Here is a 27,769-nt window from a genome sequence, read left to right as displayed (position 1 = left end):
TATATATATATATATATATATATATACATATATATATATAACTGACTCTATTCACATTCCCATCGCGTGGAACCATCGCAGTTTGTTTATAAATTATATTAATCCCTGGTCAAGACAAAGTCTCTCTGGGGTTTTCCTCTCATTAGATTGCCGATGTAAGGTCTCTGGTCCCATCGTATAAGCAAGATAGTTTATTCACAAATAAATATACACTTTTATTTTTGTTTCTTTTGTTGATAAATTAACACATTATTGCATTCTTTCATGTCACGGTGTGCACTCCGCCAGAACTTCGTGGCGCAACGGTAGCACGTCTGACTCCAGATTAGAAGGTTGCGTGTTCAAATCACGTCGAGGTAAAAGCCGTCTTTGTTTCTATACCACTCTATTTTGTTTTTTAACGTGCTTGGATTTGAATGTCTCCGGACATTTATTTATACAATTTATTGATTATATGGTGACAAACAAATTTCAATCAAATTCCAGTCTCTCTGCCATTATCTTGTGCTGCTGTGTTTGGTCCGGTAAAAAGGGCGTGACCAGAGCGGTATGGGCAATCCCGTTAGGTAGCTTGCATGTCAATCTCTCCTTCTTTTCTATTTATACACCCAGCACTGCTTCCGCCCTTCGTCTGTGTTTGTTTTTTGTTGTTCGCTCCTTTCACTGAAGGCCATCTATCAGCTATTTTCCTACCTGCTCAGGTGATTCTTTTCATCATTCAGCTTTTGTATTTTTCTGCAGGAGCTTCAGCGTTAGTCTTTTCTGCTCCCTCCAGTCTCCAGCGCAGCTACAGCGCTTTTCAAAGCGCAGCGTCATTCTCAGTTTGCTCTGCGTTTTCATCAGAAAGACTCACAGACCATGGTTACCACGGCAACGCCTCATCGAGTGACTCCTGGGAGTGGTAAGTTGCCATGGCGACCAGGCAGCTTTAACAGGCAATGCGAGCCTGTGCCTCACTACTGCAATCTTCTGGCTCCAGCTGCTGCGCTTTTGCAACATGAGAGCTTCAACTCGCCGAATTGTGACATCTAAATACTGCAGGCTCCTCTTCTAGACCTACGTTAACTTACTTATATCATCACTAACTGTTCAAAAGCAAATGTTTTATTCATAGACGAGGATTTTAATCGCATTAACTAAATATATGCTACCCTGCTTCACTGAAGACAATAATTTAAATTCCAATCGCAACCTCTACATGGCGGCATAACACCACAAGCTCTACATAATTTAAGATGATTTGCTATCGCTGCGAATCTCGCACACTCTAAACCTTCAAATCAATTCCTGCAGTTCGTTGTCATTTCAAGGGATTCTCAGTCCCCTCCTGCTTCAACCTCTTTTGTTTCATATATTAACTTTATTTTTTCAAATCAAAACCCCTCCCTTTGAGGATCTAGTCATGAAGCCATGCTTATCATCCTTCTGAGATGTTAAGAATCCACCGTCACATTCATTTTCCAGCTTCCCTGCATCAGGCCATTCCTGCAACCTTCTTGTTCCCGGATTTGCACTTCCTCATTTGCCCCCAACTTCATCAAGGCACTTAATACAATTTTCAAAGTCCATTTCATTCAATTTGAACTTCCAGTCACATACGGAAACTATGTCCTACGATTAATGAAATTTATAATTAAAGTTCGGGAGGAGGGTCAGACACCAATCTCCGCATCACCAAATTGAATCATTCAATTTACACATTAGCCAATTTAAATTGTTAGCACTATAAATACCCTCTTCACTTATCTCTCAGTTGCGTTTTGATTTCATCGTAACCCACCACCTCCCCATCTCCACCTTTCTTAATAACAATTTTTATGTTTTATCAATGGGGGTCTCAGCCTCGTCCAGTCAAGTTAGGTTTGATGCCAAATGAATGTGTATATACAGCATACTTTTCTGTAAAATCGCATACTCCGCATTCTCTACAATAAATATTTGTACTAAAACATTTTGTGATTGGTGTTTGTCCCGAACTACTGAATCAACATTTCAGTCAGGGATCCACAGGCTGAATTGTTTTTGGAGAACTGCTGGGCAACCTATTCTGCTGACAGGAATAGCTCTCCAAAGTGGGATGTTGTTGTGGACAGGTAAGATGCTGGAATATGATATTGCTGCTACAAAACCTAGGAATTGGAGTTGTGGCTGATGTGCTCCTGACCTTCTTTCTAGCTGTGAGAACTCTGCAGATGAGTACTTGACCATCTTTCACCCAGTCTCCAGCAATGCAAGAGTGCCGTTCCCTTCCCATCTGAAAAGGTTTGAAGTGAAAATGTTTTCCTTCACAAGTGGCCGGGATGCACTGAAAGGACAGGTAAAGTGGAGTGTTGGTATGGGGATCTTGTACCACAATGTGTGGTTTGGATTGCTTTGCAAGCAGCAATGGTCACTGTGCTCAAATCTTTAGTGAGTTGGAATGAAAACATAACTGCACATTTGCAAGAAACACTTACTATGATGCAATATATTTGTTTTTCAATTCAGTAATCTTCATTGGATGATGGTCCTGCCTGATATTGATTCTTGTTTTACTTGACAAGGTGTACTGTCTTTCAGATTTACTTCCACTGCAGTGTTGTGATATGTGATTCAAACCGGCCATCAGACAGCCTCTGTAGCAGACGGTGCATTCCAGGGAAACAGAGGCTTGGTAAGAGCTCTGTCTGTTGGGAGGAGGGGGGACATTTTGCATGCATTTTTGTCCATTTGTTTTGAAGGATTCCTCCTGTAGGTCGCAGTGCTGAAGGGATGGATGGTGGTGCAGTAAAGGTGTTTGTGTCTTCTGGACCAATTGAGCTGAAGAGAGATGGATCCCTTCACTTTATGCCTAGAAGCGGTAATATGCATGATGTGAACACAATTGCAGTTCAAATAAAATATATAACTATCTCTATATTCCACTAACTATTTCTTTCTTCTCTTGCAGGCAAATTCAATGTGTGGTCCCTTCTGGGAGCTGCAATGGGTGTGTGTTCAGTGGCTGTCTTTGTAGCTGGAGTTGTATATATTTGGAAAATGCCCAAAAGTGTGTATTAGTAAATAAATCTTGTTTGTGAAGGTTGTTTGGATTGTGTGTGGATTTTTATTTTTGTTTTTGGTGGGTGCTTGACTAATTCTACATAGATAATATATTGGTGTGTGTCAGAATGGCCATGTTAATGGGATTCTCTCCTCTTACTGTATTGAATGCTTTGCTTGTTTCCTGATCAGGCCATTCTCAATATGGTGTGTTACTCAAGGACCCTTCACTGATTCATTGTGAATCCAGGGGCAAAAATTTTCCTCCTCCATTGAGCTATAACCTTATTTTTATATTCCTTCTTGCTTTGACATGCTCCTTTCAGTATGCAAAGTTTAGGGTGAAATTAACAACACTCATTATATGTAATACCACGTTATAGCATCACAAAAAGTGTGTAGATTTATATGGGCTGTTATTTATTTTATTTTTTTTCTGTTATGAATGCAAGTTTTCATTTTGTTCACGGCGGTTTATACGTCTTTTACTGGAAGTGGTCCCTGGTGAGAGCTCCAAGTCAGTTATTAGTTTAGCTTTTCAGTTTTTAATACGGTGTGTACAACTGAGTCTTATTTTATGAGGAACTAGTTAAACAAGCCACTACTTGGCAACATGTTCTCTTGTTTGTTTTTCACTGTGGTTTATATAGTCTGTTACTGGATAAACTCATTTTACGAAACACGTTCCATAACAAACCGGTACACCCGATGCGGGGAATCTTTAGATCCGCGTACCAGTCCGAACCAGAAGTTCCATTCTTTGAGCTGTTTGGTAAAACAGGAGGACTAGATATAGAGAGAAAGAGAGCGCTGAGTTATTAGAGGTGAATTCACTACCCCCGCTGGCAACCCCTTGTGTAATGTGTTTATAATATAGAGGACGCTGAGTTTGATGCGAGACTCGATCAGACACATTCATATTATTAAACCTGCTCGCAGACTCTCTGGCGTCGTCACTCTGAGTGCTCTTTGAAACAGACTGGGTTTGTATTTATATTCATGTTGGGTTAATCGGAGATGACTATCGGCGGCCCGTCTGTAGTACTACCGGAGATTTTAATTGCACAGTTTGTACCGCTCTGTGCAGCGCCGTCCCGTTTGTAACACGGTACGTGAACTGCATTCTGCTAAACAAAACATCACAGCAGCAGCGCCATCTACTGGACAAAACCCAGACATACACGTTGAAACAATGATCCACTTCAATATCTACAAAGACTAAACAAGAAACTATTAGCGAAGCGCCGAAAAAGAAAATATTATACAAATCGGATTAAAATCAAATGTTTAATTGTTAATCTAACCATTTTTAGTTACTGTGGAACTACTTCTCTCAGTGGAAGGTGACACAAATAGAAATTATTAAAATACAGTTTAAAGTCTTTTTTATTTACCAACTACAACACACTCCTAGACCCATTTAATAATAGCAATAATACACTCCAGGGTCTGTGTGTTATCATGAGATATATCACCACTTCCTGGGCGGTTGAAGAACTCGACTTCGTCTAGTGCCTCCCAACGCACCCAAGGCGTGGTGATATTACCTCATGATAACACACACACCCTGTCGTGTATTACTGCTTCATTAATGTAGTCATTAGGTTTATATGTCACATTCCTTTGTTGTCACTGTATTGATTTAGATATTCGGGTTGGATACCTCGGAAGCCAGCGGAACTCCAGCGTTTCTCTGACAACCACTGATAACCCCTCCCGTGATGATCGGCGCTGCCATGACAACCCGTGACATCACCCGCACAAGTTACAACACGGCGAGTCATTTTTTGTAGCGCAGTATTAACGTGTTATTGTTTTCACAAAATAACATCAATAAGATTATCAGATCACCTGCTAGTGTGTACTAAACAAAACCTCAAATATCAGTGAATTGATACAGAGACAAGCCGTGGCACCAGCAAAGGGTTCAAATGAAATTAATAAATACATTACAACATGAAACAGAAATACATGTGAGTATATTTTAATCAAAAACTCATGCATCCATAATTCTGATTATAATCCCACAGCTAATTCTTTACAAATTATCAATTTCTATGTTTCTCGGAGTGCTAATGTGGTGTACATATTAATGGATTCTAGAAATCATCTATGCTAGTCTGCTCCTCAAACAGTTTTAAATATAATTTAGATTTAAATGGCAGGTAATATATAAATCAATTTCTAAAACAGGTCGCATTTTGTATTTTAAATAAGCCTACGTATGAGCTACCAAAACGTATTTTTGTTTCATGTTAGTATTAATGTATTTACTTATTTATTTGGTTAAACTTGAATCCAGCCTTACATTTTAACTTCTTGAAGTTACCACAGCGTGTCTATGTATGAATTACTGACGAGTAATATTTGTGATATGATTACTCTAGCAGATGAATTGATAATGTATGGATGTTATTTTGTGAAAACAATACAATATTTAAAAAAAAGAAATACTACAACATTTAATAGATAAATAAATTATACACCAAATTGTAGCACATTTGTTTAGTCTTAATATCATAACAAATATACTTATTATAAATACGTAACTCATTTTATTTGTTGGAAAACGGTCTGGAACTGAAGTATTTTTTTTTTTTTTTAATACAGCACTATTTGAGTATTTAAAATATATTTTTCTTCAAAATTCAAATGCCAGCAACGGTGTGTTAATTTAACGAAGCGCCTAACGCCGCTCAGAACGTTCGAATTTTTAAATCCTAACGGTCTCTGCTCAGCTGAGTGGAATGTTCACGAGCCGGTTGCCTAGCAGCGTCTCCCCCTCCTTCTCTGCCCCGCCCCTCTCGCCCTCTCTCGTTGCTCCAGCTAGGAGTTCAAATTTAGCTTCGTTATATTAGCGCAATTCTTTACTAACTTTTACAAATTAGCTTATTAGGGGCTTCGTGTTTTTTAGCTGGTTCAGGTGCAGTCCGGACAGACTGACTGGAGCATCATTACAGTATACCGCACTGCGCTCGGCTTCGTGTGACGGCTGATACACAAAATAATGCACTACTTTTTAATGCTAAATATGAATCTGGTATGCTAAGTATTATCTACAATTAATAATCCAGCTCTATTCATATTCAGAATGTAATACAGTATTAAGACAGGGTCCAGTATTAGAAATAAATAAACACGCTTTAAGAGAAACAGCAGTGATGTTTATTATCCCATACATTCTCTATATGTTTCTACATTGTCAGGCCAAGAGAGACAGATACAAATGAACATTGCTTAGGGGGCTAAAACCAATTCCAAAATGTTTTTTTTTCAATATTATAACAGCAAGAGAATATTCAAATAGGAGGTTAAATGTCTAAGAGATACAAATGGCAAAAATCATAGACGAAGAAAACAAAAATAGCAAATATATTAAATGATTGCTTTTCACATGTTTTTACAAAGGAGGATACGGACAACATGCCCCACATGTTGACCTGTTCCTATCCAGTTTTAAATAACTAGCATAACAGAGGCAGAAGTGTTAAAGAGACTAGGAGCTCTTAAAATAAACAAATCCCCTGGGCCGGATGAGATCCTCTCAATAGAACTCAAAGAAATGAAACAAGTTATTTAGAAACCGCTAACCAAGATCGTGCAACAGTCTCTTGACACAGGGGTTGTACCAACAGACTGGAAAATAGCAAACGTAATACCAATCCACAAAAAGGGAGACAAAACCGAACCAGGTAACTACAGACCAATAAGCCTGACTTCTATTATATGTAAACTTATGTAAACTATAATAAGATCCAAAATGGAAAATTACCTATATGGTAACAATATCCTGGGAGACAGCCAGCATGGTTATAGGAAAGGGAGATCGTGTCTAACTAACCTGCTTGATTTTTTTGAGGATGCAACATCGACAATGGATAATTGCAAAGCATACGGCATGGTTTATTTAGATTTCCAGAAAGCTTTTGACAAAGCCCCGCATAAAAGATTAATTTTCAAACTGAACGCAGTAGGGATTCAAGGAAATGCATGCACATGGATTAGGGAGTGGTTAACATGTAGAAAACAGAAAGTACTGATTAGAGGAGAAACCTCAAAATGGAGCGAGGTAACCAGTGGTGTACCACAGGGATCAGTATTAGGTCCTCTGCTAGTCCTAATCTATATTAATGTGAAATAAAACAGTCCAAAATGAGACATTGATGCTAATAGTTTTATTGTTGAAAAAGCTTTACAGAAAGAGAGAGGCTTTTACCCAGTTTCATGTAACAGCAGATACTGTAGTTTTGGCAGGACAGCATTTATACTGGTCAACAGTTTGAGCATTTGTTGTCATGAATGCAAATAAAGAGATTTTAAAATAAGTGAGAGATGAAGAAAATCTCTATATAAACACAATGTTTTTGTCAGTCTGTGAACAAGGCCTGTCACGGGACACTTGTGACATCACAGGGTGGCTGTGAGGAGCTGGGAGAAGAAATGAGTCTACTGGTCAAACCTGACTCGGTGCAGTGATTATGAGCTGAGGCAAATCAATCAAGCAGGCTCTCCAAGTAACGCTTTGTATATGTGCCCATGTGGAGTTGTATTTCTATTCAAACATGTGTGAGCATGTGATCTCACTGAGAATCTGAGACTACACGTTAAATAAGGACACCTTTCCATACAATGTAAAGACCTGCTTCATGAGAGGTAGGGAATCACCCAATAGAAAAGCAATGTTTTCTCTATTATATATCCTTGAAGAGATTGACCAAATGCACAACAGGGAGCAGCTGTTTTAAACAAACTGGGAATGGCCTGATAGAAATAAGTATGGGTGCTGTAGCTGTGTGTGGGGAGAGGGACCAGAACAGAAAGGTTACAGCAATGCTACAAAAGAAGGTTGCTGGTGTGTTTAAGCTTTGCTTGCAGGTCTGCTGTCAGGTAAACTCCAGCACTGTGATCCCTGGGCGCTGCTGCTTCTCAGTAGTGCTGGCATCGCCTGCAGCGGTAGGTATGCCAGTCTGAAACCAATTGAAGACATTATCAGCAACCTGGGCAGAAAAGCTATTGTTCTGATCCATACCCTACAGAACATTGCACAGCTAGGTAATGAGACTGTGGGGTGGTAATGGTCAGCATTGTCTAATAATATAGACAATCAGTGTCACTCTGAGCTGCAGAATTGAACTCCCTCCCATGTGTAGATAGCATCCTCCACACTCTTTGTATTGCACTCCTTTAAATTACAAATTTGAGTAAAGCTTTGTGTAATTCAGCATGCAATTTTACAATCCCAAAGGGTATGGAATCAACTGCTAAACTGTGGAGCCACCACAACCTCTCAATACAATCCTATCAATAAAAGACACAGAAACCCTCTATACTAGTTCAAATGCCAAACATGTTTCTGAGGTTTTATTCAGAGCAATCCTAGATCAAAGCTCCTCTGTTTTGACCCCTGCTTTTATACTTTGTTTCACTAAAATGACAAAAGTTCCACAGGAGATTGAGGTCAGTGGACCCTTCTTCTCAACTCAAAGCCAACCCTGACATAATGACCTCCCACAGAGAACTACTGTACACACACCATAAAACAGCAGCAATCCCATTCATCAGATCTCCTGGGATTATTTGTGGAGTTGGTTACTCCAGCATGAGATCACACACATGTAATAAGTTTAAGTATACATTTCTTGATTGCAGGAGACAGGTTAGACTTTCCTCTTTCCAATAAGTTATGAATGAGCTCAATCGATCAATAGTTGGAGACAATGCAGTTGAAAGATGAATCATAAACCCATCTTGATATTTCCAGTTGAAGGACTATGATGGATGGCATCTGTTATAAAACTTATTCCAACAATTCTGTGTCTCTCTTGGAGTTCCATCCATATTTGACCTGGTCGACCTCATGTTCTAAACTGATATGGAATGACACTTGTTTTTCTATTTCAAATTGTTCTAATATATCCCTCAACCAATGTATACAGAAATAATAAGGCATACTCACGGCGAGCGCAGCGGTACCCATGACGGTAGTAGAAATAGTAGTGATAGTGATGAGCTACACAAAAAAAGAAAAGAAAATTAGGAACAGTCTATTTTTAACACAGAGCTTCTTAAACCCACTGCCTTCCACACTGTAGCCCAGAACTCAACCCCCTGAGCTACTCAGGGACAGTGGCCCAGTGGTTAATGAAAAGGGCTTGATACCAGGAGGTTCACATCCCGGCTCAGCCACTCACTCACTGTGTGTGACCCTGAGCAAGTCAAAACGTAAAACTGGAGTCCTATTGTAAGTGACTGCAGCAGCAGTTGTTGATGCATAGTACACCCCCTAGTCTCGAAGGCACTTTGGAGAAAAGCGACTGCTAAAAGACTAATGAATAAAAAGTAATACTCAGATCCACAAGCATGCACATTGCCTTCCACTCTGCAGGGCACCACTTTCTCTAAACACTGAGCTATCAAACCCATTAACTCCTATACTACAGCCCAGCACTAACCACTGAGCTAGTCAAAACAACTAAACCACACTGCAGCCCAGCACTCTAGTCATTGAACTGCTCAAACCCACTACCTTCCACACTGCAGCTCTGCACTCTAGTCATTGAACTGCTCAAACCCACTACCTTCCACACTGCACCTCTGCACTCTAGTCATTGAACTGCTCAAACCCACTACCTTCCACACTGCACATCTGCACTCTAGCCACTGTGTCACTGAAGCCTCTCAGCAAAGCTACACTGATAAACAATTCATGCCCTGATTGAAAATCATAAATAAATCCCACTGATTGCTGCATCAAATAAAGTAGAATCCATTTACTTACCATAGTAGCATCTGTACCTTACTGTGAAAGATAAAAGTGATATATTGAGTTCAGTCCATTTGAAGTCACTGCAGTGGCTGCTTTATACAAGAATAGGGCCTCAGTAGTGTATTAGAGAGCTATATATTTCAAAGGAGTGTCTCTCTATTTGTACATTTCTATTATTGACAAAATCCAAAGCCAGGGCTCCTTCTTTATATCCCCTCCCATAGGATACAGAACACCTCACTATGTGAGTATGTATTAAATGAAGATGGCATTCTTATTAAGAGCAGCTCATTCACACTATTATACAATAATACCCCATTCCATATTCTCAACATCAGCTGCAGGAGGCCCCATTGTTAACATGTATTCATTTCTTGTGACGCGCACAGTACATGTGTATTGTATTGTAGTGTACAGTCACATTTTTATTAAAATATCAGATTCACACTTACCACGAGCACAGATGCTATAATCTGGAAATGAAATAAACATACACCATTAAATACAATTTAAATATATATATACAATTCATTTCTACATATTAATGTACCATAATAAAATAAAATACTTACAACAGTAAGCTGTTCCAAAGAAAAAGAAAAACAGAAACAGTGGTTATTGGATTTAATAGTTCACTTTATATTCATGTTTGTGTTCCATTTACTGGAATGTTTTCTGTTCCTCTGAGAATATCGGTTGATTTTGATAGCTGTTACAGGCTTAATGAAGACACCAAGGGGCTCATTTCAAAGTGTTTCCTCCAGTCTGTCCAGAACTATGAAACCACTCCATGGTAGAATATGCTGTAATACTGAAGTGTTTCTCAATGTCTTCAATCAATTGACCTTCAGTCTACAATCCATGCAGTTCAACCAAACCAGGAGCCAGCTCCAGAGAGACACACACTTACTTCTGTAGTATCTTTTGGACAGGGCACCCTTCTTCACTACCATGGACTGTGTCAGGACCACTTCAGAATCCACTTCAGGAGACAGAAAGCACATGAAGATCATTAAACAAACAGCAGGTTGCATCCCTTCTATTTAAACACAGACCATGTTGAGGAACTCTCCAAATTTGGATTAGGATTTCAATGTACATTAAAGAAGATTGCTGAACAGTAAGGAGCTTCAGATTTCATTTTGTTAGAGTGTGTGTTACGATGTTTTCCCCTGAGTTCAGGAGCTGCTCTTCAGTTCTAGTTACCTGTCTTAGATATATGTACAGAATGTAGGCCGGATCAGTCAAAGTGTCTTTATAGAAGAGCCAGTGACTGGATCACGCTTCCTTCTGCTTTCAGTTCACTGCTATGCACTAGATGGTGATGGCACTTACTAACAGAAAGATATTTCAGTCTGCATTACATATGAAAAGAAGCACACAGACTTATGCGCAAAACAACTGTGGTCAACTATGAAAGGCGCTATATAAAATAAATATTGATTGATAAAAAGGTATGGGAACAGGACAACCTTTTAGTCAAGTTATTATATCTCAGTTGGGCGATCCTTCTTACTGACATTTAAGGTGATCAATTAATACAATACGTCTTATTAAAGGTGCTGCATCAACACATTTAAATGCACATGTTAAATGCAAACAGGTGAAATATTTTCAAAGTGTATATCCCTCAAGCTTTGTGTTTTCCTCTTCCGCATCAGTGTAACAGACAGACAGACAGACAGACAGGCAGACAGACAGACAGAAACACACTCAACAGAAGAAGCTATAGGCCGTCTGTACTCACTGTCAGCTCTTTTCTCCATCATATTGTCTCCTATCAGGTAAAACAGAAATAGGTTTATACAGTTAGACGTACATTAGGAAACAGATCTGGGCACTTTGTGTTAGTGCCAGTAGAGAAACAGCAGCTAAATGTGCTCAGATTCACTGGGGTTTGGCCTTAAGTCTATCATCTGTAATTCACAATGTGTTCCTCTTGAAGGTTTAACGTTGTACCCACACACTACCCAGACGTGCTTTTCAAAGGACTCACCCAACTCCCGCTCTCCTTTGAGTCCATCACTGTCCAGCTCAGCATCACTGTTGCCTGAATCCTCTGCCTCTGGAACAGGGAGAAGAGAGCTTCATGAAGCAATGAAGGAGTCCCTCGACTGCAGAGCACAACTTCATAGGACACTCAGCACAGGGAGGCAGAGAGCGCCCCATTACATTGCAATGCAGAGCTGTGAGGTTTAACCAGGAGATTTCTGGATATACAGTAGCCCTTGATGTTATGCATGATTAGCGATGATTAGTTGAGTTTCTAAACAAATTATGTGGACTGTGCTTTTTTGTCATTGCTTAACTTAAATCCTGCAAATAAGAAACTTTCTCTCTTTCTTTCTTTCTTTCTTTCATTCTCTTTCTTTCTCTCTTTCTGTCTTTCTTTCTTTCTTTCTTTCTTTCCTTACCCAGCGCTCTCTTGTTCTCCAGTGCTCCTTCCTGCTCCTCTGAGTCTTCCAAAGTGTTGCTGAGTTCTGTAAACACAGGCTGTGGTTACATTTTTAATAAGAGCAGTCCTGTGTTGTATCCAGTGCTATGAAAGGAATGACAGCATGGAATGGAGAATGCAAACGGACCGATTAGGAAAACTGGGATTTTATTAAGATTTTTGTATCTGTTTTGAAAAAATGTAATTATGGTCATAAAATTCTGCACTTTTGTTAATAACTGCAACAGTGTAGACTACTTGAATTAATATTATATAAATAAACCACTTTAAGTGCAACATATTATATAAGGAAAGGAATTGTAATAAATCAACTTGCGGTAAACATATAAGTAAACAGTTTGCATTTTTAATATCTCTTAAATAAATTATATTAAATCTGCTGTATAAAAAGTGGTTTGAATATTAAGAGCAGGTCTATATGTTTCAAGGATATGTATATTTTGTGAAAAAGGTAAATCAAACTGAATGACCATTTTAAAATCTCAGTGTATTTTATACACACCCTGCAATGGTTTATTGAAGAGATGAGCAGGAGGCAAGATCGACTCGAAGGGAAATTTCAAATGCAAACCTTGATTTGTCCCTATGGTGGGAGGTGGTTGATGCAACACATGGGAGTTTTCAAGTTCTCTAAATGTTGTGTCTTATTCTAGTGGAGTACAGGCTCATCAAATCAATCCCCAAGACAAGTAGACAAACCTCTGTGTTGAGAATATCAATGCAATCCCTCCCTCCCTCCCTCCCCATGTTACTCAGGAGAAAGGCAGTCTTACCAGCCCCTGACAGAAGCAATGCTGTCAGGACCGAGAGGAGAATGGCTCTTGTAGTCCAGGCTTTCATCTTGACAAGGTGCTGATGCTGCTTTTCCACTCTTCAGCTGCTCTGGTCCCTCCACCCTGCTCTGTTTTATACCCTCTCCCAGGCAAATGCACTCCTTCACCACTAAACCCTCATCAAGGACCCTTTCTTTCTCTACACTGTGATACTGTGTGATGCCCTCCTCTTCCAAATTTCCATACTTCACCTGAAAACTATTTCCTCTATACCCTATGATCCAAATCTATTGACACAGTGTCACTGATCTCCATTGTTCTCTTAACACAGTGCAGGATCAGTGCTGGGATCAGCAAGTGCAGACAGGTGGCCCCATATACAGTATTAAAGGCAATAGAATGATTAGTTATCAGTCATGCAAAATGAAGCATTCTCTGGAATTTCATATCTACAGTACAGCACTGCAAACACCTGGCTCACAAACATGTTCATTATACCAGGTGTTGTGGTTGAGCTGCTTCTTTTCATTAGCAAATCAGTCAGCTGCTGTACGGTGTGGAGTGCATGTTTCTTATTGAAACATTTCACAAATGTATTACCAAGTCTCTTTTTAGTAGGAAAAAAGTAGGATTGAAATACACAGTGTGTGTGAGAGAAAGACCTTGGTGTTGTGATAGACTCATTTCTACCAGCAACGGGGAAGCAATCATAAAGGTGAAGACTAATCCCGGGGCTTAAAGGAACAAGCTGTGAAGAGGGTACTGAATTTGTTTAGCTTGAACACAGAACAATTAGGCGGACTTGACTGAAGTCTTTAAAAACTTGAAAGGTGTTGACAAAGTTAACGCAAACTAATACCTCAAGCATAGCACTGACACCAGGGTCAGAGGGCACTGTTGGAAATTAAGTGTGGATAGCCATAGGACAGAGGGTAGGAGACACCTTCTCACAGAGTGTGGTGAGGGGATGGAATGGGTTACCAAGTCATGTTGTTAGGGCTGGTATCCTTTAAGACCCGACTTAACAGGTTTGAGATCAATAAGCTGCTGCACTGATGGGCCGAATGTCCTCCCTGGTTCTGTGTTCTGAATTCTGGATCTCCAGTGTGCTGGCATTGATTGGTAACTCCTCTCCAGAGTCAGTTGTTTTCCTTGTACACTCAACCAACCCTAAATATGTTGAGAGAACAGTTGAGGGAACTAAATCTATTCAGTCTGGAACAAAAAAAAAGACTAGAGGATACTAAAGGTTTTAAAAAGTTGAAGTTAACTGTAGTCACTCTTTCAAGCACAGCAGAGTGACCAGTACTAGAGAGAGAGGGGAGTATTCAACACATCAGGAGCAGAAATCACCTTGTTAAGAAGCAATGGTATGCAGCCCATTAACGTGCTAAAAGCTCTCTGGCGCACCCTGCTGGAAACAGTGTTGATTTTCCACTTCAAGCTGCCCGCATGATAACTGTGGTATACTGTGCTGAGTCTTGAGGTACCGCAGATTCACCATGGTATCAGGGAAGATTCCACACAACACACTGCAAGAGGCTGAGCAGTGCAGGAGGAAAAAGAGAAACTTGCACTCATAATAACAATCTATTTAATATATTACTAATGTGATGTAACACAATCAGAATGCTCAACAACATGATGAACACAGATTTTGGTGAGTTTTTGATCTGAACAAATTGTGATTAGGGGTGACCAGATTTATCAAGCCACTTCTGTTTTCAGTTAATATTTCTGTGTTTAGTCAAATGCACTCCTGTTGTTTAGTTGTCCCCAAGTGTCTGCATTTCTGAGAATGTTCTCTAGTCCTGTAAGTCTGCAACTGACTTCACTTCTTCACACTAAGTGCAGGGATAGGATTACACACCTATGTGAATGTTATGGTGTCTTTTAAGATGTCCTAACTGGTTGAATCTCTTCCCACAAACAGCACAATGATAAGGTTTCTCTCCTGTGTTAATGCGCTGGTGCCTTTTAAGGGATCCTAAGTCACTGAATCTCCTCCCACAAACAGAACAGTGATAAGGTTTCTCTCTTATGTGAATGTGCTGGTGTGAATGAAGATTTCCTAACTGTGTGAAACTCTTATCACTGGTCTGTATGTGGGAAGGTTTCTCTCCTGTGTGAACGTGCTGGTGTCTTTTAAGCAGTGATATATGATTGAAACTCTTCCCACAATCAGCCCAAGAAAACGTAGTCCCTCCTGTGGGATTTCCCTTGTGAGTTTCAGGAGCGTCTAATTGACAGGAACTCTTCCCACCTTCAATAGAATGAGGCAAGGTCTTCAAGTTGCCCTGGGATTCAATATTATTATAACATACAGAATGTGCCATCTCTGTACTCTCCACAGTAAGTGGGTGTCTGTCTTGTAAAGAAGGGATTGTAACTGAGTGAGTTCTCAATGTCTTCACATTTTCTTCTTGGGGTGTCGTTTCTCTGTGTTTCTTGCACTGTGGTTTGCCTCTAGAAGAGTTTTTGCACTGGGGTGATAGAGTGGAGTCGTGTTCTCCTTCATCTACTTTAGAAGCTAAAGAAAGAAAGAGAAGAGAGACAAAGGTTATTGTACAGCATTCTCCCACATGCACTGTTCTGAACACAAGTGAATGAGCAGTTCAGTGATTGGTTGCTTGAGATGAGGTGGATAGTACCTGCATTTTGATAGTACTGCAATTTATCTAATATTTAATTTTTTTTCCGATAATTAATAATTCATATAGAAATTCCATTTGCAATCCCACGCACTGCACCTTGTCTTTTTATTCTAGCTGTATTGAAGACAAACGACATGCAGAACTATGTAGGGCTGGAGTGGTTTGGTTTTTCCACAACTCATTTTTTTTTAATCAAATGTTGTTGTGTAAAATATCTGTAGAGCAAAGATCCAGTAAAACCACGATTCCCAGAATCCCCTCCCAGCTGAAACTGATTCGCTGGTCTGCTGTACAGAACACCTCCACACACATACTTACTGTACTGTGACAATAATAACACAGCAATGCTTACTGTGAGACACACAAAAGTGAAATGTGGCGTTGCGAGCAAACATTACAGTCCTCGGGATAGTTGCCGTGAGATGAGCTTTTAAAAATGAAATAAAATAAGACTCTAATTTTGGCGATCCTGCTGCATACATTCTCCACAGAAACTCTCTACTGAAATGTTTCTTCTGGTGACGCTGAGCAACCCGACTGGATTTGGCATCACCCAGTGATGGGACATGTGAACCCTGCAGCTCTGTAAAGCTGTGGGAGCAGCACAACTGCAAACAGTCTACCAGGAATGGGGAAAGGCAAAGATCTAACACAGGGGTGTCCATCCAGACACAGGAGTAGCACTTTATATAACTGAACCTGTTCAATGTGGAGAGGAATGGCCTCCAGGAGCGTGATTGGACAACGCTGATCTAACAGCATTCTAAAGAGGCGTGGCAGCGGCTGCACATCTAGCAGGTGCCTCAGGAGCAAGCACAGTGATGTCCTTGTTGACATAGTGGTTTGGCAGCTCCCCTTGGTTAAAATATGAATCTCAAGCACACTGCTGGTGTTCAGTACCAGGTTCTGCAGGATGAATAGGCAGCTCAATGCTGCTTGTTTTGTAGGATTACCTCTGAATCCCAGTTCACATTCAGATGGAGAGTCATCACACAGGTTGGATCCCAGCTTCTTGTTCTCCTGAAGTGTACAGACATGATTTTCATGAGGAAGTTCCTCTGCGATGGGGACACATTCCTGCTCTATGAATTCCTCTTTAATAGGAACACATTCCTGTTCAGGGACCTCTTCATCTTTAACACATGCCAGCTCTATAACCTGCATTAGACTTGCACAGCACTCCTGCTCAAAGGACTCCTCTTGTGTGTAAACTGCTTCTATCTTTAGCCCTTCCTGTGCTTCAGATTCAGGGATAGTGTGGCTCTCTATGGGATCTGTGGGAAACAAAATTGTATACAATTAGATACTAGCTAGGTTTCTTACTTACTAGCTAGGTTTGTTAGTTGCTTTGATTGTATCAAAATAAACCCTCCAAACTGCTGTGTTCAATAATGTGCAGCATGCATTTAAAGTTACTGTTCCTCAGTTATTTCGTATAGGGGTGAGCCGGTATGATAGTTTGGTGGTTTAGGTACATGATGGCATTGATACCATTCCTGTTATTCTACATTGTTAGTTGCTTTGATCAGGGATTTAAAGTTACTGCTCCTCAGTTATTTCGTATAGGGGTGAGCCGGTATGATAGTTTGGTGGTTTAGGTACATGATGGCATTGATACCATTCCTGTTATTCTACATTGCAATTATCGGTTAACGCTGTGTTTGTGTTCCTATGAACAAAGTGAAGGAAAAGGCATTTTCATATGAACATCTTTTTATTCTACGTCCTGTACAAGCCTCAGTGCTGCTGGTCTTTCTCACCTCCTGTAGCCTCACACTGGAGCATTGCATCCACTTCTACCTCCCTGTCAATCACCATCATGACCGCCGTTCTGCCTTTGCATTGTTCTAATCCAAACATCCATTTCTCTACAGCAAACATGCTTAGAAACCAAGCCAGGAGACTTGCAGTCTTAGCAAAGTGTCTGAGGAATGTCTTTTTGTTACCTGATCCTGTATTGTGAGAACGGTTTTGAAGGGAACGGTCAACGCAGAATGCAAGTTTCAATGTGTCAAATACAATGAGCAGACAAGCGACTGCAGCAGGATAGCCTGCTTACTCTCAAAGCAGTTTCATTTAAACACGTGATTTACACAACTCAAACTTTTTCAAGTGCAGCCATATGTTTTCTGTACAAACTCCACCTGTGTAATAATCATTAGCAACAACACTGGAAGCTTACTTGTGCAATGTCAGGTGACCTGTAGATATAAATCTAATAACATCCCTTGTAGTATTAAAATACATTTGTAATGGTGTGTCTCTCCCTATTGTATGTATCCTGTGCAAACTCATCTCTGCTCTTAAATAATAACCTGCATTAGTAAATGTTTATAAGCAATATGAGCGACCGTTTCCTAATTCTGTTTACCATCAGCTGAACAAAGTACTTTATTTAGAGACTCAATCTAGAGACTCAATAAAATGATACAATTCAGTTGACACCTTACTGTGTTGTATTTACTTCCTCCAACTTCACCCCTTAATTGAACTTGTGGAACCACTCGGGTCCAAAATCTTACAGCGGATTGGTGCAGGCAGGGTGCTGCTGCCGCCCCCTTTATTCACACAGTGAGGTCTGGAAAGATCGTGTAAATGTGTGTGTGTGGAACAAGAAGGAAACAGGACTAAAGCAAAAGAACGAGCAGCGAATGAGCCGCGACTGTACCAAAGACAAACTCAACAGCACTGGAGCGGAATACAATGAAACCATTTATCTAACAATAGATTCGCAGTCAAACAGTTCAATCAAACACTGAAACCCGATGTGCTGCTGCCTGTACGTTGATATTAGATCACAAATCATTATTCTAACCCTCTGCAATATGGTCTGTGACTGTCTCAGTGGGACTATACAAAATATCACTTTACCAGAAGGATACCATTGAAGGCTTTTAAATTAGACTGGTTAAGATTTACCAATCTAGTACTTTATTAATTTCTAGACTACCTATTTAAATATATAAAATAATACAATGTCTTGATTAGATTCCTTATAGCCAATATCAGGACAGAACTGTGTTATTAACAATGCTTATAATAATCAAACACTTTAAAACGTGTCCGAAGAGAAATTCTAACCAAGATCTTTCCAATAGAAGGTGGTTTAAGGTGCTGGATTGACCAAGCAATACCACACAATAAAATCAATCTTACCTTGAAATATTAAAGGTTGTTTAGTGTCTGCATCTGTAGCGTTTATACACGCTCGCACAGCTTTCAGCTCGGTCTCTGATATTTCCAATCTCAGCTTCACTTTCATTCTCTTTCTCCTTTTTTTTCCATTTCCACTCTGAATTCAGTGAATTTGCTGCCGACAGCTTTAGTAATCGCACACAAGACGGTGTGTAGAGCCGCTTTCACTGCGTGCTCGATGGTAGAGGCGAGCTCGTCTTGAAAGAGCGACACGGACACACTGACGCGTCCATCTTCACTGGTTTGAGTTTCAGACTGGTCTAGCAGAATCCTCTTTTCAATCAGAAACACCGCGGTTTTTATTTATTAATATTTATTTTGTACTGTAGCCTTCCCATTCAAATATATTCATCACTTCTTCTGGTGTGATAAAGAAAGAACACAAACAACAGTCTTTGCAAGGAGTAACTTTACTTTGGTCTTTCAGAATCGCGCAGAGCTCTGCTGGAGCTTCAACGCGTTTGTTTCTCAGTAAATCATCTCATTGAAAAGCTCGACTTGTCTGTAGCTGCGACTGACGCGCTCCGCTCTGTGTGTGAAATTCAACACAGAAAAGGGATGCTTTCCTTTACACGGAACTCCGTGCAGGTAATAAACAAACATAAAAATCACTAATTATTAGAAAACATTTCATCCCAGCCTAAATATTTTAAACAGCAGGAGACAGCGTGTTGTAAAATCATCACTGACTGCAACCACCTCTCCACACATAAACAAAACAAACCTCTCTATTTCCTGATCTGTAATGAAAGCGTCACCAGCAGAAGGCGGGTCTGGTTGGAACCATCGCGTATTATTGGCTGTAGAAACACTCTATCCCCAGCATGTGAGCCTGATTGGCTGTAGAAACACTCTATCCCCAGCATGTGAGCCTGATTGGCTGGCCTCCCTGTCGGAGGCGGTTATGAAACTGGATGTCAGAGTTCGCCATGTTGGCTCTTTCAGCGCTGTGTTCAATGCGATGCATTCAGGCGCGTTAAGTAAGTGAGCCGCTCAGAAAGCACACGGAGCTGAATTTAAATGACTTAACGCTCTGCTACAGGAGAGCGCTGAGCGACTTTTAAAAATGGCGAATAATAATGATTTGCTTGTTTGTGTTTCTGAGGTGATGGTTGATGAAATGGCCCCGTGTGAAGTTACTGTCCCCTGCTGGACCTCGCTGAGTTCGGCGCTGTTTGGACTGAACCTCATATCTGGCTGTGTTTAATACCGACAATACCGACGTTAATAATGAACATTATGAATAATATTAATACTACAAGCCTAATAATAATACATTAATAACTATAAAACAGCTCTACATTTAAAAAGAAAAATGAAATTAAATGATACAAATTCGAAAACAACCATTTTTACATTATTGTCTACATGCATCATCTCAAATAATTACAATGTCATTTATCAGACCCTTCGGCGTTGTCTTTTGAAGAATTAAACCTGCCAGACCGAACGCAGGATAACATTCAATCAGTTAATCAATCAATTACTTATTATTATTATTATTATTTATTTCTTAGCAGACGCCCTTATCCAGGGCGACTTACAATCGCAAGCAAATACAAATACATTCAAGTGTTACAATACAAGTCATACAATAAGAGCAATCAATCAATCAATCAATCAATTAATTAATTAATTAATCATATATATTTTCTATAGCGCCCCATATGCGCTTCACAAAATCTACTTAAAAACAACAAAATGTCTAATTGTAAGCATGGAAGAACAAAATAAGTCTTCAGTGTAATTTTAAACAAAGAGCGCTTTCCACGATTTAAGATGCTTTAGAGAGACAGAATATTGGAATTGGCAGCCGAAACTGGGCGATAAAACTGCCTGTGATCAAAGTGGGCAGAAAGTTGTTTACTTTGCTTAAAGTATTTGGGAGAAAAGAAAACGGATCATCTCTGATTTGCAACGTTTCCATGGTTCGCCCCGGCCGCTGCCGTGTGGCTGGTTAAAACGATGAGTTCAGTTTTTTTCTGCTGCTTGGTAATTCAGTCATGAGAAAGCTGTAGCAGAGTGGCGCAGCGGAAGCGTGCTGGGCCCATAACCCAGAGGTCGATGGATCGAAACCATCCTCTGCTAGTTTTTCTTCTGTAAGCAAATTAGTTTTTCTAAAATATTAACTGAAGGCAATTAATTAATATTACATTTCGCAATCAACGATGATATAATGCGCAAGGATACTTGTCTTTCATTAGAGCTGAAATAAATTATAGCGCTTTGAGATTATATATGTTACTATCGGATTGTTTAGAAATCTGCTTAATTATAGTACAACTGTACTAAAAAAAGAATGTTATCTCGAAAACAGAGGCTTGTCAAGCCGAAATAGCTCAGCTGGGAGAGCGTTAGACTGAAGATCTAAAAGTCTCTGGTTCGATCCCGGGTTTCGGCAAACAGCAAGAATATTTTTGTTTTGTATTATTTTGAACTAAAAAACAGAACACATTTTTTTCTTCAGTGTAATTGGAGGAAATAATAACATATTACAGTGCCATCTTCTAATGGGATTAAGAAAATGAAAAAAACACCGTCTCTGGGTGTAATCACAATTACATGTATGCAAACCAATGCAAGCAAACTTCAAGCCATTTATATTTATTCCCAAATAACATAAACTCTTCCATTGCTAAAAAAATATATTAAAAAATATATTAAAAAATCTCCGTTTGTGCTTCTCTGAAGGCATACGATGGAGGGCGCACTGCAGTTTTCAGTCGGGGGAATATTACAGATTAGGAGACTGTTTTTAAATACACATGTAGGGCGGGCGTCTCTGTTACAAAGAATTGTCACACTTTGTATATATCTTCATAATGCGTTGGGACTAAATACGCAGATACGTTAAAACTATCTGGAGAATGCAGGCATCGATCCCGTTACCTCTCGCATGCAAAGCGAGCGCTCTACCATTTGAGCTAATTCCCCTTTAATGGTGCCAGAGATTCTCATAGGCTTCATCGCAGCTTGATACGAGCAAGTCAGATTGTCTTTGGCAATGTAGTCTGCCAATTGCAACTTAAAAAAAAAAAAAAATAAATAACTAAATAGCAAATATTTCGACTAGAGGTATGTTTTCAATTTCTTCAAAGAGTAGTCTCAGCTCGTTGATTCAGTCGCTTTAAAATCCACCTGTGTCCCGATGCAGCAGCGCTGTGTGCTGTGGCTCGAGCATGTTTGACGAGGCAGGCAATGCAAAAATGCCAAAAACTTGCTTTTGTATCACACGACAAACTTAAGGTATGCTTTAACGGCTTGGCTGTCTCAAGTTAGTTTGTATTGTTAATGTAACACCTCGTTGCCCAGTCATTGTATCATATGAAGTAGAGCTTGCCAATTGGGGGCGACGTCTGCTAATAAAGGCTAAGACTATATTTGTAAGGATCATTTCTAGAGTGAAACATGTTTTGAAGGGATTGGTCTCGGTATCCACCAGGAGGAGTGGGAGTGTTTTCCTCTCAGCACCGAGCTGACAATGAGTGTTGTTTTTGGGTACCTGCTCGCTGCTAGTGATGATCACTCCAATCTTCAGTCGGGGGTTGTTGAAGGAAGGGGACACATTTTGAGTGCGTATCTCATACTGGGAGAAACGCAGAAAAAAGAAACCATCAAGCCTACAATTGTTCAGTTGTTTAAAACAATAAGCAAATTTCAAATTGATCAATGCTAATGTTAAAACAATTTAAGAACACTTTAAATAGGCCTTGACTGATTAAAAAATATAGTAATGTGATTTGCACTACGCAGGACTAGATGAGCTTAAATAAAAACATTACATTTGAAAATAACCTGTGCTTATCCCCACTTACAAGGAAGAGTGGCATCCGTTTCTTTATTAATGAACCAAAGATAAAGACGTTACAAATGAAAGAAGAGTGCCATCTAGTGGAGAAAGAAAAAGCACAATGGCAATAGACAAGTTCTGCAGTATAGCCTATGGGAGTTCTGTTACAGGCGAATCTCTCGATCTCCATATTGATCCAGGTCCATTTCGTTGTTCGAGGTGATCTTGGTGCAAACAGAACGAAGATCACGTGTCGTGTCATTGAGATCTCTCTATCTCACTTAAACAGACGGCTGCGTTTCTCAAGATGCTCCAGCAAGCGCTGCTGCTTGCAAATGGAGAGCATGTAAACAAACTGGACAACTAACATTATCAAGCAGTTATTTTTTTATTTTTTTAAATCAAGGTTTATGAACACACTGAGAGTTGGGCAGTGCATTTCACTGGATTAATAAAAAAACAAACATAATATATGAATGTAAACACTTAAATTCAAACCTGCCTCAGTTCTACTCTCGATTTAGAACAATGCACAACCAAACCTTTGAATTGCAAAGTACAACAGAATGCATCCCAGTGGAGGCAACGATATACATGAAATAAATGAGATACCAACAAAAGCATATTGTTCAATAACTAAGAACGCTTATTTTAACTCAAATGTAATGTTTCTTGTAATATTCGCAGTTTTGTCGAAACAATCCATATTCAATTTTTTCCGTCGAAATTAAACAGATTCGAATCGATTTTTACAAGAAAAATAAAATTCATAAAACCGGATAAACATTTAAGTTTATGAAACTAAAACTAAATGCATTCCCAAATAAATACGTAAGTCTCCTTACCTTAAACATTTCCATTTAAAAATGTGCAGAGAACTGAAATGAGAATTGTACTCTTTTTGCGGTATTTGGGTGGCTCTCAGAAGAGCCTTTGTGTTGTAAAGACGGAGCAGGGACGGTCTCGGTTTACTTGGAGCTGGTGTACTTGGTGACGGCCTTGGTGCCCTCAGACACGGCGTGCTTGGCCAGCTCTCCGGGCAGCAGGAGGCGCACGGCTGTCTGGATCTCCCGGGAAGTGATGGTGGAGCGCTTGTTGTAGTGAGCCAGGCGGGACGACTCGCCGGCGATACGCTCGAAAATGTCGTTGACGAACGAGTTCATGATGCCCATCGCCTTGGAAGAGATGCCGGTGTCGGGGTGGACCTGCTTCAGCACTTTGTACACGTAGATCGCGTAGCTCTCCTTCCTGGTCTTTCTGCGCTTCTTTCCTCCCTTAGGCTGGGTCTTGGCAACAGCCTTCTTGGAGCCTTTCTTCGGCGCGGGTGCAGCTTTCGGTTCTGGCATTTTCCTTCTCTGATGCTTTTTCAAAGATGAATGAGTAACCAGCCCCAGAGCCCCAGTATTTATAGAGTCTGTATGCAAATTACTACTAAAAAACCATTTAGAGTGAGAATGTTGACCTGGTAACCTAGCAACGCTCCCGGGTGACTGAGTACTTCGATGTGATTGGTTGTTCACTGGATACGCAACAGAGGGGGTGGTGACTTTGCCGCGAGCTGAGATCTTTTTTTCTTTCTCTCGAGTTCAGGTTTGAATTCGGCGCCTTTTTTCTTGAGCGGTTAGTTTAGGTCTTTTGTTTTTCATTTATTAAATACATGAAGAACTCAGTATACAGCAGTATTGAAATCCACACCCGATGCGTCTTAAATATAGAAATATAATCAAACCCAAGTCACTTTTTGTGCTCATTAAGACGACACCGTGGAGGTCAAAGCTGAATCAGGATTTGCTGCTTTTAATTTATTATACTGATTACAAAATGTACTGAAAATAAAATTAGATAAGACTTTTTTTTATCTTATCTGACTTTAATTCTGCAAGCAATCGGATAAAACCGAGCTCGTATTTTCTCATTATTACTAAAAATGTTCACTTTTAAAATACAATTCCATTCAATTAATTGATTTTATTGATTTATTCACTGAAATGCTTATTTTAATTTTATTTTTTTCTGGATTTGTGTAGTTAAAAATCCAACACTTAACTTTTAAGCCTAAAATACTCTCGTTACACAGCGTGAAATAGGTCTAAATAGCCATTTTAAAACAACAAAGAAAACACTTGGAGATAACAATATAAAACATTCTGAAAAATGTGATTTAATCTTTTGAAGATTTTAGTGGTGTACTAAACTTAGCTTGTTTCAGAATTAAAAACTCTTTAAATGAAAAGGTGTGTGGCTCTGAAAAGAGCCTTTGTGTTCGTGTCCCTGTGTCCAAATCTTTAACCTCCGAATCCGTACAGAGTGCGACCCTGGCGCTTCAGAGCGTACACCACATCCATAGCGGTGACGGTCTTTCTCTTGGCGTGCTCAGTGTAGGTGACGGCATCCCGGATCACATTCTCCAGGAACACCTTCAACACCCCGCGGGTCTCTTCATAGATCAGCCCGGAGATTCGCTTCACTCCTCCGCGGCGAGCCAGGCGGCGGATAGCGGGCTTGGTGATGCCCTGGATGTTATCACGGAGCACTTTGCGATGCCGCTTGGCGCCTCCTTTCCCGAGTCCTTTACCACCTTTGCCTCTTCCAGACATATTGTATATGCGTATTACAAAAATAACACAATACTTGAAACGAGGGCTGAGGCTCTATTACATACCCGCAGACCGGACCTGATTGAAAAAGAAGCCAGCAAAGAAGAGCGCGCACACATTAGACCCGCCCACCACTGAGCCGTGTCTGTGAGCGCGTGTTAACCACCAAACTGCTGACTCGCATTCCCTGCATAGTGTTGCTGATTAACAACGCGAATGTGAATGTATTTATGGAAATGTCCTTTAACCTGATTCCAAATAAGTTTTTACACATTGTTTTCCAACATAATGGTTATGTATTTCCCTGCGTATTGCAGTTGTATTTCTGCAGAGGCAAACACACAGTGGAAAAAATAACCTTTGTTTTCCTCACCAGGAGGAAGAGGTGGCATTGCCTATGAAGTACACTACTAATGAAATATTTAAACTACTCAGAGAATGCTGTGCTGATGCCAGGGTACTTAAATTGTTGCAACAAGTGTGGGTCAGGGATGAAGAGAAATACAATTCAACAAAGTAATTCTCCCAATCGATTACAAGGGGATGATCCGGCAGAACGGGCTGCAGTGTGTTAACCGCACCGCACATAAAGGTGATTAAATGTCCAGTTTTACAAACTTCACGCTTCAAACTTAAGTTGTGTTTGCCTAGCTTTCTCGTTTGTGAAACCAATCATACAGTTACTTTAAATGATACAATTGTCATCTTATATTCAAAAAAATCTAGCGAAGTACAGAGCGAGCAGTTTGGTTTCGCTGGAGGATTTTGCAGGTTTGGTCACCTCAATTAAAAATGCAGTAAAGGTCCTGGTTAAAGAATACGTTATATTGTAAACACAACCCTTCTGTTTTGATACCCCCGGTTGTTTGTGTACATTTGTTCCAATTTCACTGTCAAATTGTATATTTTGTGCAGCGTGAAAACACAAGACAGGACGTTTTCATAATGAATCTGTTGCCTGCGGGTCAGTTGAGTCTACACGGTTCTCATCCCGCGGATAAGTTCCGCTCTCCGCCTTTCTGCCCGCATTCTGTGACGCACAGAACAGTTCAGCATTACGTGTGAGTTTTCTCCGCGTTGAAATATTAGAAATGGCAGAAACTGCTCCAGCACCAGCCGCTCCTGCTCCGGCTAAAGCTCCCAAGAAGAAGACCGCGGCAAAGCTCAAGAAGTCGGGTCCCAGCGTGTCGGAGCTCATCGTCAAGGCTGTGTCTGCCTCCAAGGAGCGCAGCGGGCTGTCTGTGGCGGCGCTCAAGAAGATCCTGCAGGCCGGCGGCTACGATGTGGAGAAGAACAACTCCCACGTCAATAGAGCTCTCAAGAGCCTGGTGACCAAGGAGACCCTGCTACAGACCAAGGGCACCGGCGCCTCGGGCTCCTTCAAGCTCAACAAAAAAGCAGCTGAAGCCAAGGAGAAGGCGGCCAAGAAGAAAGCAGCTCCAAAGAAACCAGCGGCAAAGAAAGTGGTTGTCAAGAAAACAACGAAAAAGGTTTCGGCAAAGAAAGCAGCGACACCCAAGAAGACTCCTACGAAAGCGAAGAAACCGAAAGCTGTAAAGAAAGCGCCCAAGAGCCCGAAGAAAGCGGCTGCCAAGCCTAAAAAGGTCGTGAAGAAGAGCCCGAAGAAAGCGAAGGCAGCGCCTAAACCTAAGAGAGTAACCAAGGCAGCTAAACCCGCAGCGAAGAAGGCGGCTCCTAAAAAGAAGTGATCAGTTAAAGCGACGATGCGACAGTGAACCCAAAGGCTCTTTTCAGAGCCAAAACATCTTTCTAAAAGAGCAGATTGTCCTTGTAAACACAGGGCGATGTGTGTAATGTGCTGCCGTGGAACGTGTTCCGCTTTCTTGGTGGAACAGCCCGGTCTCCTCGGCGAGCAGTCCAAGACGGTACAGCTGTGGCCAAAGGTGTTGCATTATCTCGAATTCTATGATTGAAACACCTTTAAAATAATTAATAACCTCATTTAGATCTTTTATTTGACATGTAATCAAATAAACTACGAAATGATGTCGTAAAAGTATCAAAAGCCATAATGCAGTTGTACAGTATTTCGTGTTAGATTTGGAAACGTCACATTGTTCAATACTTTTATTTTTATCATTATTTCTTAGCAGACGCCCTTAACCAGGGCGACTTACAATTAAAATCTATCACATTGTGCACATTATACATTAGATCAATGACAACTGTATCTGCAATACTGGCAAACTACAATAAACACTCGATTTACGATGGTCTGTACTGTACAGCGAGATTGTTTTTATGTATTTGACTCAATTTTATTAATGTTGCTATTTTACATATGATATAAATACTGGTTTGAACTTGCCGACTGAAAAAACATCACTAAGCACAAACCCCACCAGCCCCGCATCGCTGTCAGCCAAGATGCTAGAACAGAAACAGAACAAACTGATTCTGAGAAAAGACTCGAAGCTGTTCCTGTTACACACCGAACAAGCTGAGCGAGTCCGAGCCGGTTCACCTCCCGAAATTCCGCCGATAATAAACGAGGCAT

At 40.4% G+C, this 27,769-nt stretch overlaps 2 protein-coding genes, 1 long non-coding RNA gene and 2 other non-coding genes across 7 annotated transcripts; 4 read left to right on the top strand and 1 right to left on the bottom strand.

Moving 5' to 3' along the window:
* The first annotated feature begins 1,982 nt into the window (after window positions 1-1,982).
* Window positions 1,983-3,065, top strand: LOC131705092 (uncharacterized). Its single transcript, XR_009310177.1, has 5 exons — window positions 1,983-2,093; window positions 2,176-2,317; window positions 2,560-2,653; window positions 2,735-2,839; window positions 2,930-3,065. It is a non-coding gene; the product is annotated as an uncharacterized LOC131705092 (long non-coding RNA).
* Window positions 3,066-10,350: 7,285 nt separating this feature from the next.
* On the bottom strand, window positions 10,351-19,594 carry LOC117395257 (zinc finger protein 394-like). Of its 3 annotated transcripts, XM_059007305.1 has the most exons (7): window positions 18,826-19,594; window positions 16,623-16,943; window positions 13,016-15,545; window positions 12,202-12,267; window positions 11,784-11,852; window positions 11,535-11,564; window positions 10,351-10,769 (listed from the first exon to the last, which is right to left on the bottom strand). In XM_059007305.1, the coding sequence occupies exons 3-7, from the start codon at window positions 13,080-13,082 to the stop codon at window positions 10,624-10,626; spliced, it is 378 nt and encodes a 125-aa protein (XP_058863288.1). In that variant the 5' UTR covers window positions 13,083-15,545; window positions 16,623-16,943; window positions 18,826-19,594; the 3' UTR covers window positions 10,351-10,623. The 3 variants fall into 3 exon arrangements, with proteins under 3 accessions (XP_058863288.1, XP_058863286.1, XP_058863287.1); XM_059007303.1 differs by lacking the exons at window positions 10,351-10,769; window positions 11,535-11,564; window positions 11,784-11,852; window positions 12,202-12,267 and having other exon boundaries at window positions 14,593-15,545; XM_059007304.1 differs by lacking the exons at window positions 10,351-10,769; window positions 11,535-11,564; window positions 11,784-11,852; ... (1 more) ...; window positions 16,623-16,943; window positions 18,826-19,594 and adding an exon at window positions 16,022-16,613 and having other exon boundaries at window positions 14,593-15,545.
* A 1,286-nt stretch (window positions 19,595-20,880) lies between these two features.
* trnam-cau (transfer RNA methionine (anticodon CAU)) lies at window positions 20,881-20,952 on the top strand. The gene has a single exon. It is a non-coding gene; the product is annotated as a tRNA-Met (tRNA).
* A 1,283-nt stretch (window positions 20,953-22,235) lies between these two features.
* Window positions 22,236-22,441, top strand: LOC131705497 (small nucleolar RNA U3). Its single transcript, XR_009310450.1, has one exon. It is a non-coding gene; the product is annotated as a small nucleolar RNA U3 (small nucleolar RNA).
* Window positions 22,442-26,290: 3,849 nt separating this feature from the next.
* On the top strand, window positions 26,291-27,021 carry LOC117395360 (histone H1-like). The gene has a single exon (XM_033994245.3). The coding sequence runs from the start codon at window positions 26,343-26,345 to the stop codon at window positions 26,958-26,960; it is 618 nt and encodes a 205-aa protein (XP_033850136.3). The 5' UTR covers window positions 26,291-26,342; the 3' UTR covers window positions 26,961-27,021.
* Window positions 27,022-27,769: the final 748 nt, after the last annotated feature.

Source organism: Acipenser ruthenus, chromosome 35 (genome assembly GCF_902713425.1).
Source record: "Acipenser ruthenus chromosome 35, fAciRut3.2 maternal haplotype, whole genome shotgun sequence".
Classification (NCBI taxonomy): Eukaryota; Metazoa; Chordata; class Actinopteri; order Acipenseriformes; family Acipenseridae; genus Acipenser; species Acipenser ruthenus.
Note: the sequence above shows the minus strand (reverse complement) of the source record. Positions and strands in the feature narration are given on the sequence as shown.

Coding starts and splice junctions, on each gene's coding strand:
- LOC117395360 (XM_033994245.3), top strand. CDS start 26,343: ATGGCAGAAACTGCTCCAGCACCAGCCGCTCCTGCTCCGGCTAAAGCT.
- LOC117395257 (XM_059007303.1), bottom strand. CDS start 18,931: ATGAAAGTGAAGCTGAGATTGGAAATATCAGAGACCGAGCTGAAAGCT. Junction 16,944..18,825: donor ACAACCTTTAATATTTCAAG/GTAAGATTGATT, acceptor TGTTTCCCACAG/ATCCCATAGAGAGCCACACT. Junction 15,546..16,622: donor ATGTGAACTGGGATTCAGAG/GTAATCCTACAA, acceptor TTCTTTCTTTAG/CTTCTAAAGTAGATGAAGGA.